The sequence below is a fragment of the Stenella coeruleoalba genome (genome assembly GCF_951394435.1).
Source record: "Stenella coeruleoalba genome assembly, chromosome: 19".
NCBI classification, from domain to species: Eukaryota; Metazoa; Chordata; class Mammalia; order Artiodactyla; family Delphinidae; genus Stenella; species Stenella coeruleoalba.
This window is the reverse complement of record NC_137165.1, coordinates 6083675-6099128: the sequence shown is the minus strand read 5'-3', so window position 1 is coordinate 6099128 and position 15454 is coordinate 6083675. Positions and strand designations below refer to the sequence as shown.

The following is a 15454-nucleotide window of genomic DNA, read 5'->3' as shown; positions in this document are numbered from 1 at the left end:
TCCTGCTTTGTTCTTTTTCTTCGGGAAAAGAATTGCTTGGGCAATTCTGGGTCTCTTATGGTTCCATATAAATTTTAGGATCCATCATATTCAGAATAAAATCCAAAGTTGTCACCATGGCCTGCAAGGCCCTACATAATTTTGCCTGGCTCATCTCTTCTACTATACAGTCTACACCCCAGTCACTTCTCTTCCAGTTGTCACTCCAGTCCACCCACACTGACCTTCTCACCGTATCTGAAACACTTCCAGCACAATATCAGCCCAGGGCCTTTGAACGAGAAATTGCTTCTGTGTGGAATGTCTTCTCCCAAGTATCTCCATGGTTACCTCCTCTTTCAGATATTTGCCTAGAAGTTTACCTTATAAGGAAACAAACAATGAAAGTATTTATTAATTTCAGAAAAAAATTAAAGGTATGCAAACAAGAAAATATAACCCAAGGTAACCAATGTTTATAATCGTAGTCATGTATATACTGAATTTGAACTAAAATTTTGATGTGACCAGAATGGGGGGAGGACCTTAGGGGAGAAAAGAGGGCAATAAAAATAAATAGTCACACTCTACAATAGGAAGTCTTTCAAGAGCATCTAAAATGAAGTACATAGCAGCATCAGTGTATCCATTATCAATAAGGCATGAAATCCAAAAGGAATGATGGAAGAATTTGTAAGCGGTGGCTTCTGGAGAGCTGGAGTTGGGGGGAGTGGGCATGTGTTTTGTTCTCAGCCTAGTAGCTCTGAACTGTGTGTGGACTCCATTAACAGAAATGAAAGTTTAAAATTTTCACTGACTGGAGAGCACCTAAAAGGGCATAGCTAACCACCTGGCCAGGTAGGAAGTAGGGAAGAGAAACCCCGTGACACAAGGGCCACAAGGATGAGTGTTTCACTAGATGGACCAGGAGGTAGAAAAGCCCATCCCAGAAAGGAACAATGTTTGTAAGACACAGGTGCATGAAAGGGTGTGGTGTGTCTGAGCCGAAGGCGCAGAGGCGACATGCAGATGAGTCTCTGAAGGTGGCTCGAGCATGATCAATAACAGCCCATGGCATCACTAAGAAGCTTAACTGTGGACCAGTGTTTACAATCTGCAGCATACAACTGATTCATGGGTCTCAAACAGCATTTTTTAACTTGAGGTATAATTGACATATAACATTATACAAGTTTCAAGTGTACAACATATTGATTCGATACATACAAATGTATTGCAAAATGATCAGCACAGTAAGTCTGGTTAGCATCCATCACCACGCATGGTTCCAATTTTTTTCTTGTTTTTTGTTTTTAAGATTTACTCTCTTAGCAGCTTTCAAATACACAATACAGTGTTATTAACTGTACACACTGTACCTTACATCCCTAGGATTCTTTATTTTATAGCAGGAAGTTTGTACCTTTTGAACTGCCTTCACCCATTTCTCCCAGCTGCCCACACCCCCGCCCCGCCTGATGAAGCAGAATGGATCAGACTGTACTGCATGTGACAGGGGAGGTATTGCTTCCTGTACACAAGGACCCCTCACTTAGCCTCAAATTTTTCTGCGTTCGCAGCACTCTGGTATTTAAGGACCACATCCTTATTTTCTCATCATTTTCAAAGTTAACAATAAATCTTTAGTTAATACATAAATCAGAGCATGGTAGTAAGTCTCTGTACATTTTAAGTCTCTGCTTTGGCAGTTTTATTTCACTTTTATAGCTAAACTGAAATAAATCCAGTATAACTTTTCCTGCCTTAGTTGAAGAATGGTTTTGCTTACAATTTCATGGCCTTTTTTTGTCTCCTTACAGAATTACTTGGAATTTTCTATTTATTTCCTATGGATTTTTTACAGTAAACTTTTGGGGTTTTTTTTGCGGTACGCGGGCCTCTCACTGTTGTGGCCTCTCCCGTTGCGGAGCACAGGCTCTGGACGCACAGGCCCAGCGGCCATGGCTCACGGGCCCAGCCACTCCGCGGCATGTGGGATCTTCCCAGACCAGGGCACAAACCCGTGTCCCCTGCATCGGCAGGGGGACTCTCAACCACTGCGCCACCAGGGAAGCCTGTAAACTTATTTTTTATTATACAAATAACATATAATGGCATTTTTGGTGTTACGAATAATTCAAATAGTATAGAATATATAGGGTAAAATATAAAGTCACCCTTCTTTCCACTCCAGCCCCAGTCCTCTCCCAAAAGAAAACTCCTGGAAGAATTTGAGCTGTATCTAGTCCAGCAATTTTTCTGTGTATTTATATTTGTACAAATGCACATATAAAATATGTCATATTTTAAATACAAATGGATAATGGAAACTTACTTTTCTTCGTGAAACAAGACTATTTCATGCCAGTACATACATTGAATCTTGTTGATTTAATGCTTTATAGTATTCTAGGCTATAGTCGTACTCTATTTCATTTAGCCATGTATCTACTGTTGAGTGTTTAATTAGTTTCTCTCTTTTCTCCAATACAAATATCCTTGTGCATACGTCTTTACTGCATATGTGCAAATATTTCTCTGAGCCAAATTAGAAGTACAGTTGTTTGGTCGAACAGCATGGCAGGCTGAATCATGCCTCCTCCACCCCCAAAGATACTCACATCCTAACCTCTGGAACCTGTGAATTTTACTTCGTATGGTAACGGTGACTCTGTAGGTGTGATTAAGTCAAGGATCTTGCAGTGGGGAGATTGCCCTGGGTTATCCAGTGGGTCCTAAATGCCATCACAAGGGTCCATAGAAGAGGGAGACAAGAAGGTTGGAAGAAGAAGGTGGTGATGTGGTGACAAGAGCAGGGGGTGGACACAGCTGATGTGCTGTGGGGCCTTGAGCCAAGCAATGCGGCCGACCTCTAGAAGTGGGAGCAGCAAGGAACAGTCTCCCCTCCAGCCTCCAGAAGGGACCAGCCCTTCCAGCATCTTCGGCTTAGGACCCCTCACCTCCAGAACTGTAAGATAATAAATTCATGTTGTTTTAAGTCACTACGTTTGTGGTAATTTGTTACAGAAGCAATAGGAAACTCATATAAACAATATTCTCTTTTTTTATATAAGTAATGCTAAATTTCTGTCCAAAATAACTCTTCTCTTTTATAGTTATAAACACTGCTTTCCCCACACCTTTGCCAATCTTAGATATTTTCAATTATCCTAATTTTTCTCAACAGGAGAGCAAAAAATTTTTCATTTAAAAAAATTGTAAATGGTTTGATTCTAATGAGACTGAGCAACTTTTCAAATATTTAGATTTCTTTCTTTGTCCATTATTTGTTCAGATTCTTTGTCCATTTTCTTATGAGATAATTTCCCTTTTCCGTATTGATTTACAGGGTTTTAAAATGAATTTTTACTATATGTCTTGGTATATATATTGTAAATTTTCTCCCTTTCATTTGACTTTTTAACTTAATATTAACAAGTTATATAAAAAGTAGATTTTATAATCAAATGCTTTTGAGAATTCTAGGGTTACAGAATTTAACAGACTTCTTTGCTACAGGACTTTTTAAGGCCTTGATTATGTGATAAGCTTGATACTAAAAGTGATAGAGATAGCACAAGAAAATAAAACAGATTAATTGAATTTATGAATAGTGATATAAGACATCCATATGAAATGCTAGTAATTCAAATCCAGCAATTTATTCAAACAACAGTATGCTACCAACTGATAAGTTTCCCTTATATAATACTACCCTGTAAACATACTCAATCATAGGTCAAAGAAGAAAAGCTCTGTAGTCATTTTGAGAGATGTCAGAATGGTACTTAACACACTTCAACATCCATTCCTATTAAAACTCTTCGTAAAGTAGGAAAAAAAGGATATTTGGATATTTTGCTAACACAAAGCAATCAATCTCAGTCCGAGAGCAAAACATCCTGTCTAATGGTAGAGCATTAGCGGAATTCCCATTAACATAGAAAAAGCACTATAATGACCCCCTTCGCTGCTATTATAAAACAGTTGTCTTAAACTTTCTAGCCATGCAATAATAAATGAAAAATGGTAACATGTAAATGTTGTAAAGTACCAGACAAATGTATTATTATTCATAGATGTCATAAAAATGTAATAAAACAAATAAAAGGGAAGACTTAAGGGCCCATTACAAAAGTTAATAGTTTCCCTAATATCAGCAGTAGCCAGTTAGAAAATATAATATTTTCAAGATAACAGCCAAGACACATGGTACAAATAAACATAAATAAATTTATTGAAACTATGTGAAGAAAACTACACATCTTTTTTGAGTAATATAAAATATAAATAGGCAAACAGATGTACCAAGTTTGTGTAAGGGAAGGTTTAATATTATAAGGATGTCACTATTCCTCAAATAATTTACAAGTTAAGTGTAAGTCTAATTTAATTCCAGTGTGATTTTTGGCTTATTTATTTCTAATGTCACTAAAAGTTCATATCATTTAAACAGCTATTAAAAATTTAACAACCTAAATGCCCAACAATATGGGGTTGGCTAAATAAATTATGGACCATCTAAATGAGAGAAAATTGTACATACTTTATTTAAAATCATGTTTTGCAAAAATAATTCATGACACGAAAAAGTTTAGGATACAGTTTTCAGTGAAAGCCAGGTTTGAAAAAATAGTGTAAACAATGATATATGTATATGTGTGTGTACATATATGTATATGTATATATAAATGAATGAGCCAGATATATACCACATTCATATATGTTCACGCATCTTTCTTTTCTGTGTTTCTCTGTTAGTCTATCTGTTAAGTACATACAATGAAACACACCAGCACATAACTAATGTTTATCTCTAGGTAGTAAAATCAGGAGTGATTCTGGCTTTCATCTTCATCTTTGCTAAGTATTTCACAATAAATATTTATTCTTTTAATAAAAGGACAAAATAGTATTACCTTGTTAACCAGTGAACAGTAAGAAACAAACTGTAAAAAAACTAGAAAAATTATTATAAGGTAAGGTCAATTTTCATATGTATATGAAAGACGCTTCTAAGCATAAAAACAAAGGATGATAGCAGATATCGTCTGGAAAAGGATTATTCAGTTGGGCTACATAAAAACTAAATTTCTATGTGTCACAGAATATCATAAATTTTTTTAATTGAAAAGAAAAGAGTTAGCATCCTCATATATATGTGAAGAGCTCTTATAAATCGTGCTGGAATCTGGCATTTGTGCCTGCCCCCGCCTGCACATTTACGCTCTGCCCTTCCCCAACGTGCAACGGCAGTTTCTCTAAGGCTTTCCCAGGTCTCCCTCCCTAGCCAAAGTGGCACCATCATTCCTCAAGAAACCACTATCCCATTAGCCCTGTTTTGTTTTGTTTTTTCAGAGCACTTCTCACTATCCAATATATCAAAGGTTGGCCTCTTTTTCTGCCCACCTCTCCCACGTGCATGAGCAAAAGGACTTTGCCTTTCTTATTCACCTCTGTATCTCCATTTGCCAAATGAATGACTGTGCAGACACGTTTATTCACTCAGCAGAGACTCCCTGACTGCACTCCATGCCAGGCAGTGTTCTGGGTGCCTGTGGTGCACCCATGAACGAAGATACTGCCTCTGTGAAGAGTCTGTTCTAGCACAGGGGACGGGTGAGAGACAAGCAGCGTAATGAAAACGTACTTTATACAATACATTAGAGTGTGGCAGATGCTGCAGAAAAAAGAAAACCGTAGAGCAGAATCAGGGGGAGCTCTGGGGCCAGGGCAGCTGGGGAGGGGATTGAGGAGGTGGGAGGTTTCAGTATTAAAGAAGGTGATGGGTGTGGGCCTCCTTGAGAGGGAGAAGTTTTTACTTGGAAAGGAGCGAATTCATCAGGCAGGTACCTGGGAAGAGCAGGCAAGGCCAAGGCATCAGCTAGAACAAGAGACCTAAGGCAGGGAGGGGAGTGTGCCTGATGCCGGCTCATCCAAAACCACATCTGCCTTCTTCTGAGGAATGTCTCCTGCATCCTGTGTTCCTATTAGCAGTGCCACATCACCTGCCCCACGGTGACTGGTGACAGGAGCCCCACCTCACTGAACAAGATCATTTCCCAGGACCTTTTAATTTTGACTTGCGTTGGAGGAAAAAAATCTTCCTCCCTTCTAGTTGCAAAGCAATGGATGTGAGCCTGGAGCTGCGGCACCCCTTCCTCTCATTTGATTGCTCAACACACGTGTTGATGATGAGCACCTACTGCGTGCCAGTCTCTGTTCTAGGCACTGGGGCTGCAGTGGTTAACGAGAGAGATGAGGTCCCTGTTCGCATGAAGGAGAGGAGTATAGTAATTCCAGAAGGAAACAGTGGTAACCTTTTCCGATTGCCCTCCGTTCTATGCAGATCACCAGGGTGCTCAGATAGGCAGTGACTAGGAAGAGGAGGTTGGCGGGGAGGGTCTTTCTGCGTGGGAGGACTTCTGAACTGAGATCTGGATGGATGAGAAGGGGTCAGCCAGGCAAATGGCATAGGAAGGAGGGTAGCAGGCAGGGGTCCTGAGGTGGGAAGACGGAAGTGGATGAGGTGAGTGTGCCCAGAGCTCAGTGAGAGCCTGGGGAAGTGGCCCAGGTAGAGGTCAGAGAGGTTAGCCGAGTGCCTTGCAACATGAAGAAGCTGGTTTGTAAAAAAGAAACTCCTGTACGTGGAGAAGCAGAAACAAGAGAGTCCAGAGAATCCTGCTGACGCAGTTCAAAATGCAGTTCCACTGGTCCTCACGTCCCATCCTCCCCAGATACATGAGCAAGAAAATCCACCTTTGTACTTCAGCTAGGTTTTCTGTCTCCGAAACCAGAGTTGTGATTAATTTATAGATATATATTAATATTCAAAAAAACTGGAAGGAATTATATAGAAATATTAACAATGATGTATCTGGGTTATAGAATTCAATTTCATCTTTATACATTTTTATATTTTCTGAATTCAATGTGTTGAACAGGCTTAACAAACTATTAATATTTTAAAATTGTGGGCTTTTCGTTTCTGATTGTATTTTCACACTTTGTCCTCTTTCGCCCAGGGGAAACCACTAGCACAGGTATGCGAGCACATCTGCCACATCTGTGCTGTCCCTGACAAGGCTGTCATGACCCAAACTACAAACCATTGCAAGAGTAAATGGAGCAGCTTCCTAGGTGCTTCCATTAGGTGCTGGAAATAATCCCCTTCCTGTTTTGATTTCCAGGCCCAAGAGCACCCCAAATTAATTTGGCACAAGGATCTAATCTTCGAAATTAAGATTTTCCCCCACTTACAAAATCAGCCCCCAAAGCAAGTGCTTTTGAGGTCATATGCTCCTCATGGACGGTCACAACAAACTTTAAATCAACTTTATATGCATTTCTGACAAAAGTTCACTTGCAGATTTACTGCTCCCGACTTAACAGACGGAAACACCGAGGCCTGGGAAGTTCAAGTGGCTTTCCAGAGTCAGCCCTTTCAGCCATATCTTTCTAGAGCAAGTGAAACTTGGAGCACAGGACAAACCCATGTCTAGGCAGAGGCAGTGACGGCACAGGGTGTGCCTGGCTTTCTGCCTGAATTATTTCTTGGCAGAAAATGCCACTTTGCTATCAGGACAGCCAGGTGCAGTTAGCACAAGCTCATGGAACAAGGCAGTTTAATTAAAGAAAAAAAAGTAGTTGGGTTACAGTGCTATTCTCTTCAATCCAAGATAGAAATTAATTTATAATAACCTTGTCTCTTATTCATGGCATGCTGCATGTTTCAGAGTATGTTGGCATCCTTATATTTTTCAGCTAAATGTGAAAAAATTGTGTGTTTCTGGTGGGCCACGAGTCAAAGCACTGAGAGAACCTAGCTGAGTCTCGGCTAACCATTCGGGGAAGTCTGAAGCCGCTGGGGAGTCGCTTGGTTCCCTTTTGATGAGTCATGATATTTAAAATTCCGAGGGCTGCCTCAGGCTTCAAAGAGGCCCTTTGAGATTGATCACTCTGAGCCCCGCTCCATTAGTGGCCGAGGACAAAGAGAGGCATTCGTTTTCCTCTAATGACCTGCCTCTCTCTTCCAGACCAACCTGACAGAGCTGAAGTCTTTTGGTTCCCCGCCGCCGGCCGTCAGCAACGTCAGCGCTGCCGTGATGGCTCTCGTGGCCCCCGGGGGCAAGGTGCCCAAGGACCGCAGCTGGAAGGCCGCCAAGGTCACCATGGCCAAGGTGGATGGCTTCCTGGACTCCCTCATCCACTTTGACAAGGAGAACATTCACGAGAACTGCCTCAAGGCCGTCAAGCCGTATCTGCATGACCCCGAGTTCAATCCCGAGTTCGTGGCCACCAAGTCCTACGCAGCCGCCGGCCTCTGCTCTTGGGTCATAAACATTGTGAAGTTCTACGAGGTGTTCTGTGACGTGGAACCCAAGCGCCAAGCACTGAGCAAGGCCACCTTGGACCTCGCTGCCGCCCAGGAGAAGCTGGTGGCTGTTAAAGCCAAGATCGCTGTAAGTGACCCCCACCTGAGGCAAACAGCCTCTCCTCCAGGCCCCAGCGCCTCAGCCTCTGGACGCACAGGCTCAGCGGCCATGGCTCACGGGCCCAGCCGCTCCGCGGCATGCGGGATCTTCCCAGACTGGGGCACGAACCTGTGTCCCCTGCATCGGCAGGCGGACTCTCAACCACTGCGCCACCAGGGAAGCCCCTCAGCCCTGATTTTTAAAGAAAACCAAATTATTACCCCAAATCTCCTAATTTTTCAGTAGAGGCAACTTTTTTTTAAAAGACATTTATTATCATTATTTTCAGTCACACCGTGCAGCTTGTGGGATCTTAGTTCCCTGACCAGGGATTGAACCCACCTGGCGCCCAGCAGTAGAAGCACAGAGTCCTAACCACTGGACCGCCAGGGAAGTCCCAGCAGAGGCAACTTTTATAATTTCTTCCTCAAACACTGTATAGGCCAAACAAGACAGAACCACTGGACCATGGGTTTACACCTTGGTCCTAAAAGGTTTTTTCCTTTTCCTCTGAGGAAAGAAAAGATGACAGATGGATACATATAATAAATGAACAGTATTATCCATGGAACCAGCTGCTATCTTATTAGCCACAAGGAATCTAATATTTTTGGACATCTGATAGTTAAGAACAAAGGGTCAAAAATGGGAGATTCTTTTTTTAAAGGTAATTTTAGTGAAGTATAGTTGATTTACAATGTTGTGTTATTTTCTGCTCTACAGCAAAGTGATTCGGTTATACATATATATACATTCTTTTTCATATTCTCTTCCATTATAGTTTATCACAGGTTATTGAATATAGTTCCCTGTGCTCTACAGTAGGACCTTGTTGTTTATCCATTCTATACATAATAGTTTGCATCTGGTAATCCCAACCTCCCAATCCACCCCTCCCCCATTCCCCTCCCCCTTCATTCCTGTCGCTAGCAAGGTTGTCGTGACCCAAAGTACAAACCTTCATCAAAAAGTACAAACCTTGGGCTTCCCTGGTGGCGCAGTGGTTGAGAGTCCGCCTGCCGATGCAGGGAACGCGGGTTCGTGCCCCGGTCTGGGAAGATCCCACATGCCATGGAGTGGCTGGGCCCGTGAGCCATGGCCGCTGAGCCTGCGCGTCCGGAGCCTGTGCTCCACAATGGGAGAGGCCACAGCAGTGAGAGGCCCGCGTACCGCAAAAAAAAAAAAAAAAAAAAAACCTTCATCAAGAATAAATGGATCATCTTCCTAGGTGCTTCCATTAGGTGCTGGAAATAATCCCCTTCCTGTTTTGATTTCCAGGCCCAAGAGCACCCCAAATTAATTTGGCACAAGGATCTAATCTTTGAAATTAAGATTTTCCCCCACTTACAAAATCAGCCCCAAAAGCAAGCGCTTTTGAGGTTATATGCTCCTCATGGACGGTCACAACAAACTTTAAATCAACTTTATATACATTTCTGGCAAAATTTCACTTGCAGATTTACTGCTCCCAACTTACAGACGAAAACACTGAGGCCTGGGAAGTTCAAGTGGCTTTTCAGGCATACGAAACAAGTCTGTTCTCTATGTCTGTGAATCTGCCTCTGTTTTGTAGGTAATTTCAAAAAATGGGAGATCCTTTTTCCCCTTTGAAATGTGGGTTTTAGCCACCTTTCCCCACCTTGTGCACCATTCTCTTCCATTCTGGCCACTGTCCACCCCCCTCACTCTCAGCGGTGTGGATGTGTGGGCCTGCAGGGCATGTGTGATGCTACCTGCAGTGCTTTATAGAAGCTTGTAAAAGTATGTAGCATATTGTGGTTGGTGGTTGGGGGGGGTCCTTTGGCCATAAATATAAAATTATTAGCCTTTTGTTGATATTTTGATTGTATGTCCCTCACCCAGGATTGTGGGATGGAGGTGATTGTGGATTCACACCTTGAATTTCATCTTTGCCATTAAAATTGGTATCACCAAAGTGAGAGGTAGAAATCAGAATCCTGCGGGATGACATAGCAGCTGAAAACCCATCAGCAGACCTTCCAATCCATGCTGTGCTATTCACCGATGGGTGACCTTTAGAAAGGCCTTTCCAGAGCCCAAACTTCAGCTTCCTGAAGTAAAATGGACACAATAATAGTCCATTTTGGCTATTCATGATTTTGCCGTGAGGATGAAAGGAGAGAAGGCATGTACAGCACAAGCCCAGAACCCAGCCCCTAGGGACACAGGGAGCTGCTGCCACCCCCAGGGTTCCGATGACCACTCACCCCTGCTTTCCCTCCACCACCTCCTCCTGCATGTGCCATCGTGTGCAAGCCCTGGTCATCACTCACTACCATGATCAAGTTCAAGCCAAAACATCCCCTGGACCTTTCATTTCTACACGTGCATTCCAGGCAAATAGGATTCTTACTGCAAGTTTCTCATGATGATAAAAAGGGTTTTACAAGTTGTGAAACGAGAGATTGCAGACATGCCGCATGCTTCAAGTTTCACAGGTTTATTGATCGATAGACTAAATTCTATGGTTAAAGGCTCTAGTTCAAAGATCCCTGCAGCCAGACTCTCTATGAAGAGATGCTTTGGCAAAGCAGCTAATCTCTCAGTACGTTTGCTTTATAAATCCAGACGTTCATGGACCAGTTTACTGATAATCAACGCTCACAATGGCCCATTTGAAAGAATACCAAGGGCAAAACACTAACAGCCCCTTGACTGCTTTTGGAGGGAAAATACCTTCTGATAATTTTCATATTCTTCAGTCTCTCCTGGAAAAGTGTTGCAAGAACTGCATTTTCAAAGATCTCTTTCTTACTCAAGTTATTTTAATGGGCCTCTCACTCTTGGCGGCCTCTCCCGTTGCGGAGCACAGGCTCTGGACGCGCAGGCTCAGCGGCCATGGCTCATGGGCCCAGCCGCTCCGCGGCATGTGGGATCTTCCCGGACCGGGGCACGAACCCGTGTCCCCTGCATCGGCAGGCGGACTCTTAACCACTGCGCCACCAGGGAAGCCCCTTTTCTGATTGTTGATGCCACTCAGAGCTTGCTACCTAGTGGCTTAAATGTGTTTTATTTGGCCTGCACAATGTGTTTGCCAAAGATGTAATTAATTGCCAATATTTAAAACAAAAAATCTGATTTCTGGCCGGTCTTATAATAATCGGAAGAGTCCTGAATGTCACTAAGTGACCCTGGAGTTAATCAGTGGCTTCTCACTCAAGCAGGGAGTTTTGCTGCATTTAGTCACAGTCACCACCGGCCCCTATTTTTTTTAACATTAGACTCATCTGACTAGTTTACCTCATCTTCCTGGGCTGCTCATCTGAATTTCTGACCCTTGTCTGCATGCTGTGCTGCATCCCTATTCTTGATGTATCTTCTTCAGGCAGTTGACTTTCTGCTACATGAGGCTTGAAGACATTCATCCCCTGTCTTCTCATCATTACAGCAACTATGTTTTTCTGACGTGACCTTTACTTCTTGTTCAGTCATATGGAGGCCGCTTCCTTGGAGCTCTCAGTGTTCAAGATGAAATTATTACCCTTTCCTTCAGCTCATCCCCTTCCCTCCTCTCTCCAACTTCATTATCATTATTTATCGTTACTTTTGCGTTCAAATCACCAGCACTGAACATATCTACATTGTGTTCTGTAACCAGAATTAATTGTCCCATGCTCTCTCCACTGACCGACTCAAAAAATCAGTAAATTCTGTTTATATTCTATGAACCTGTCTATATTGTTCATAGAAGATCTCAGTGCTGTTATACTTACTTTCTTACATACCTTTCCCCCTGGACTTTCTTCTGTCTCTCCCTCTTTCTCTCTCTCTCTTCAATTAGTTCTTTTGGCATAGCCTTATTTTTTAAAACCCTCCAGTCAATCCAGTGTTTTACTGAGTCCCCTTTTGCCCCCAAGGCTTTTCTCTCTTGTCCCCACTCAAAGCTCCAAACAGTTTTGGAGAGTAATCACGTTCACTGCTCTCTTGGGTTCGTTCCAATGACTTCTGGACCCCATGGCTTCTTTCTTGATTTCTTCTCTTGTTTTGCTATGGCTTGTTCTTAAGTAACTTTCTCAGAAATGTTACATAAGAGGTAAATTTTCTAATGTTCCAGTCTGGACGTATCTTTTTATTTTTAAACTGAATTGACTATTTTGCTGCGTATTAAATTCTGAGGCTAATTTTTTCCCTTAGAACACTGAATGCTTTATCTTTTTGTCTGGTGAGAAGTCTGATGAACAGTCTGGATACACTGTATTTCTGCCTTTCTGGAAGTCTTTCAATTTTTTCTTTATTCTTGGTGTCTGAAACTTTACATTGACGTGCTTAGCTGCCATTCTTTTTTTATTCATTGTGCTTGGCATGCAGAGACTTATTTTCTTCAGTTCCACAAGGTGATTTTATATCTCCCTTCTGTTTCCTTTTTAATCTCATTTTCTGGAATGCATATTGGTTGGGTATTGGACCTTCTGATGGGTCATCTATTTTCTCTTATCTTTTTGTCGCTTTATGCTTTCTTATTCTATCTAGATTTCCTCAAATTCATCTTTTAATTTATTGAATTTTTTACATTAACAATAAAGATTATTTCCACAAGTTTACTTTGTTGTTGTTCTCTTTTCCTTTTATTAGCATCCTCTTGTTTTATGGATGAAACATCTTGAATCTCCCGGAGAAACTAATTATGAAGGGTTTTATGCTTTGTTGCCGTTTTTTTGACTGAAGTTCTTCTTTTTCCCAGGTCATTTTTTCCTTCTTGTTTACCTTTAATCTAGGCTTTAATCAAATGTCTTCTTGTCTTTTCATGTTTACAAGAGTAGTGATCGAAAGCAGAGTATAGCTCTGCAGACAAGGGCAGATCTGGCAGACTGGCAGAATTTGTTTTCTAGATCGGATGAGTTATGGTGGATGCATCCTATTACTTGTTGTATTTATTTCTGCTCTACAGCAAACTGATTCAGTTATATATATATATATGTATATACATACTTTTTAATATTCTTTTCCATTATGGTTTATCACAGGATTTTGAATATAGATCCCTATATACAATAGGACCTTGTTTATCCATTCTGTATGCATTAGTCTGCTGGATGCATCTTAAATGCCAGAACATGGTATCCTTTCTCTGCCACTGTTGACTCTCCTGCTGGTGACACAGGTGCCTGGTGGCATTGCATGGGGATGGAGATGTGGAGTGGAGGATCAAAAGGCTTCCAGTTGACTGTCTTATTTTCAACATCCCCCTGCAGCTCACCTGACATTTCCAAATCCCCAGTGTATGTGAGGCTCTGCAGAGCTGCTCAGCTTCTGCTCTGCGTTGCAGTGTCCTCTGCCCTGCTCCAGCCCTTTCCACTGCTCTATCTGTGGTCTTCCGTAGATCTATTGGAATCCCTCACCCTCCAGTGACCCTCAATATTTGCTTGATGTTATGGGCTTATGACTTTTTAAACTGCTTCATAACCATTTTAGAGAAGTCTCGGGAAGAAGAGGAGTAAATGAATGTGGCCAGCCTGCCATTGTCAATTGGATGGCTCACCACCTAGTTCTTAAGCTGCTTGGCTATATAAACTTGGCCCTTCATTTCTTTCTCTTGTGACTTGGTAATGACTGACAAAGCAGCCTGAAGCCCTGTTATTGCATAGACATGAGACATATCTGGAGGTGTCTGCCATGTGCCCAGGTGTCTTTGTGTATGCAAATATGCATCATGGGGGCAACAAAGACTGTGCACTTGAATTCTAAATTCTTGATAAATTTAGAAAAAATTGAAACCGTGTCGTTTTTAAAAATGTTCCTCTACTTCGGGATAATTGGAGAGAATCGATGAGGTCAAGTGAAGTTGTCTTGCGCTCCTGGGACCTTAAAGCAAAGGGAGGGGACTACCCTGGTGGCGCAGTGGTTAAGAATCCGCCTGCCAATTCAGGAGACACAAGTTCAATTCTGATCCGGGAAGATTCCACATGCCGCGGAGCAACTGAGCCCGTGCACCACAACTACTGAGCCTGCGCTCTAGAGCCCTCAAGCCACAACTACTGAAACCTGTGCACCTAGAGCCCGCATTCCGCAGTGAGAAGCCCGCGCATCGCAACGAAGAGTGGCCCCCGCTCACCACAACTAGAGAAAGCCTGTGCGCAGCAACACAGACCCAACGCAGCCTAAATAAATAAATTAATTAATTAATTAAATGAATTTATTTTTTTAATTAAAAAAATAAAAGCAAAGGGCAGACGTAGGTTGCAGACAGCCCAATTCCAACCCACGAACCAGCTGCAGCAGACGGTGTGTGCTCCTACCAGCACCCCCACCCTGGGATCCTACTGGCCATTTTCAGGCCTCCCCAGGCTTCAGTGAGATTTTGCTTCTAAAAGCAGCACTTGTACTTTTTTGTCAGGCTACTGGAAGCCCTTTTCCCCAATACAGGGAGAGACAGAATTTAAGCCTCTCCCTCCTTGTCCATCACCCCTCCTGGTCCTGGACCAATGACTGAGGTGCTGGATAGAAAAGCTCAGTCCTCTCACTTGCGTCGGCACCCTCTGGACTTCCACTGGGATCCACGTGAGGGCCCCCCTAGTTTGCCTTCCTTCCCCTCCCTGCCCGCCTTCCCCAGTCCCTTACAGCTCCCCCCAGGAGGCCTTCCTTAGAAATCCCCTACCCGTGAACCCTATCTCTGAAGCACTGGAACTACTGACAGACGTTGTGTTCCTTCCTAAACAGCACCTTAATGAAAACCTGGCCAAACTCACGGCCAAGTTTGAGAAAGCAACAGCTGACAAACTCAAATGTCAGCAAGAAGCTGAAGCGACTGCAGGCACCATCTCCCTTGCAAACCGCCTGGTGAGTGTGAACCTCTTCAGCGGGCTTTAATTACACGAGGTGAGCTTGTCAGGTGCCGCAGAGGTGCAAAATATTAATAGATGAGCAGCTGAGTGCCGCTTCGACTAGGGGGCAAATAATAAAATGCTCTGGGCTGCAGGGACTGACTCCTGAGAAAAGCGTGAATGCCCACCCTGGTCTGGTCAAAGGAGATTTCCCACAGG

General features: G+C 42.7%; 1 protein-coding gene across 1 annotated transcript in view; it reads left to right on the top strand.

The window, feature by feature from the left end:
* Positions 1-15454, top strand: part of DNAH9 (dynein axonemal heavy chain 9) — a 300193-nt gene that overhangs the window by 209162 nt on the left and 75577 nt on the right. The window contains exons 50-51 of the mRNA XM_079903920.1: positions 8016-8441; positions 15132-15251. Of these exons, the coding sequence (XP_079760046.1) occupies positions 8016-8441; positions 15132-15251 (546 nt within the window). The remainder of the gene's footprint in view (positions 1-8015; positions 8442-15131; positions 15252-15454) is intronic.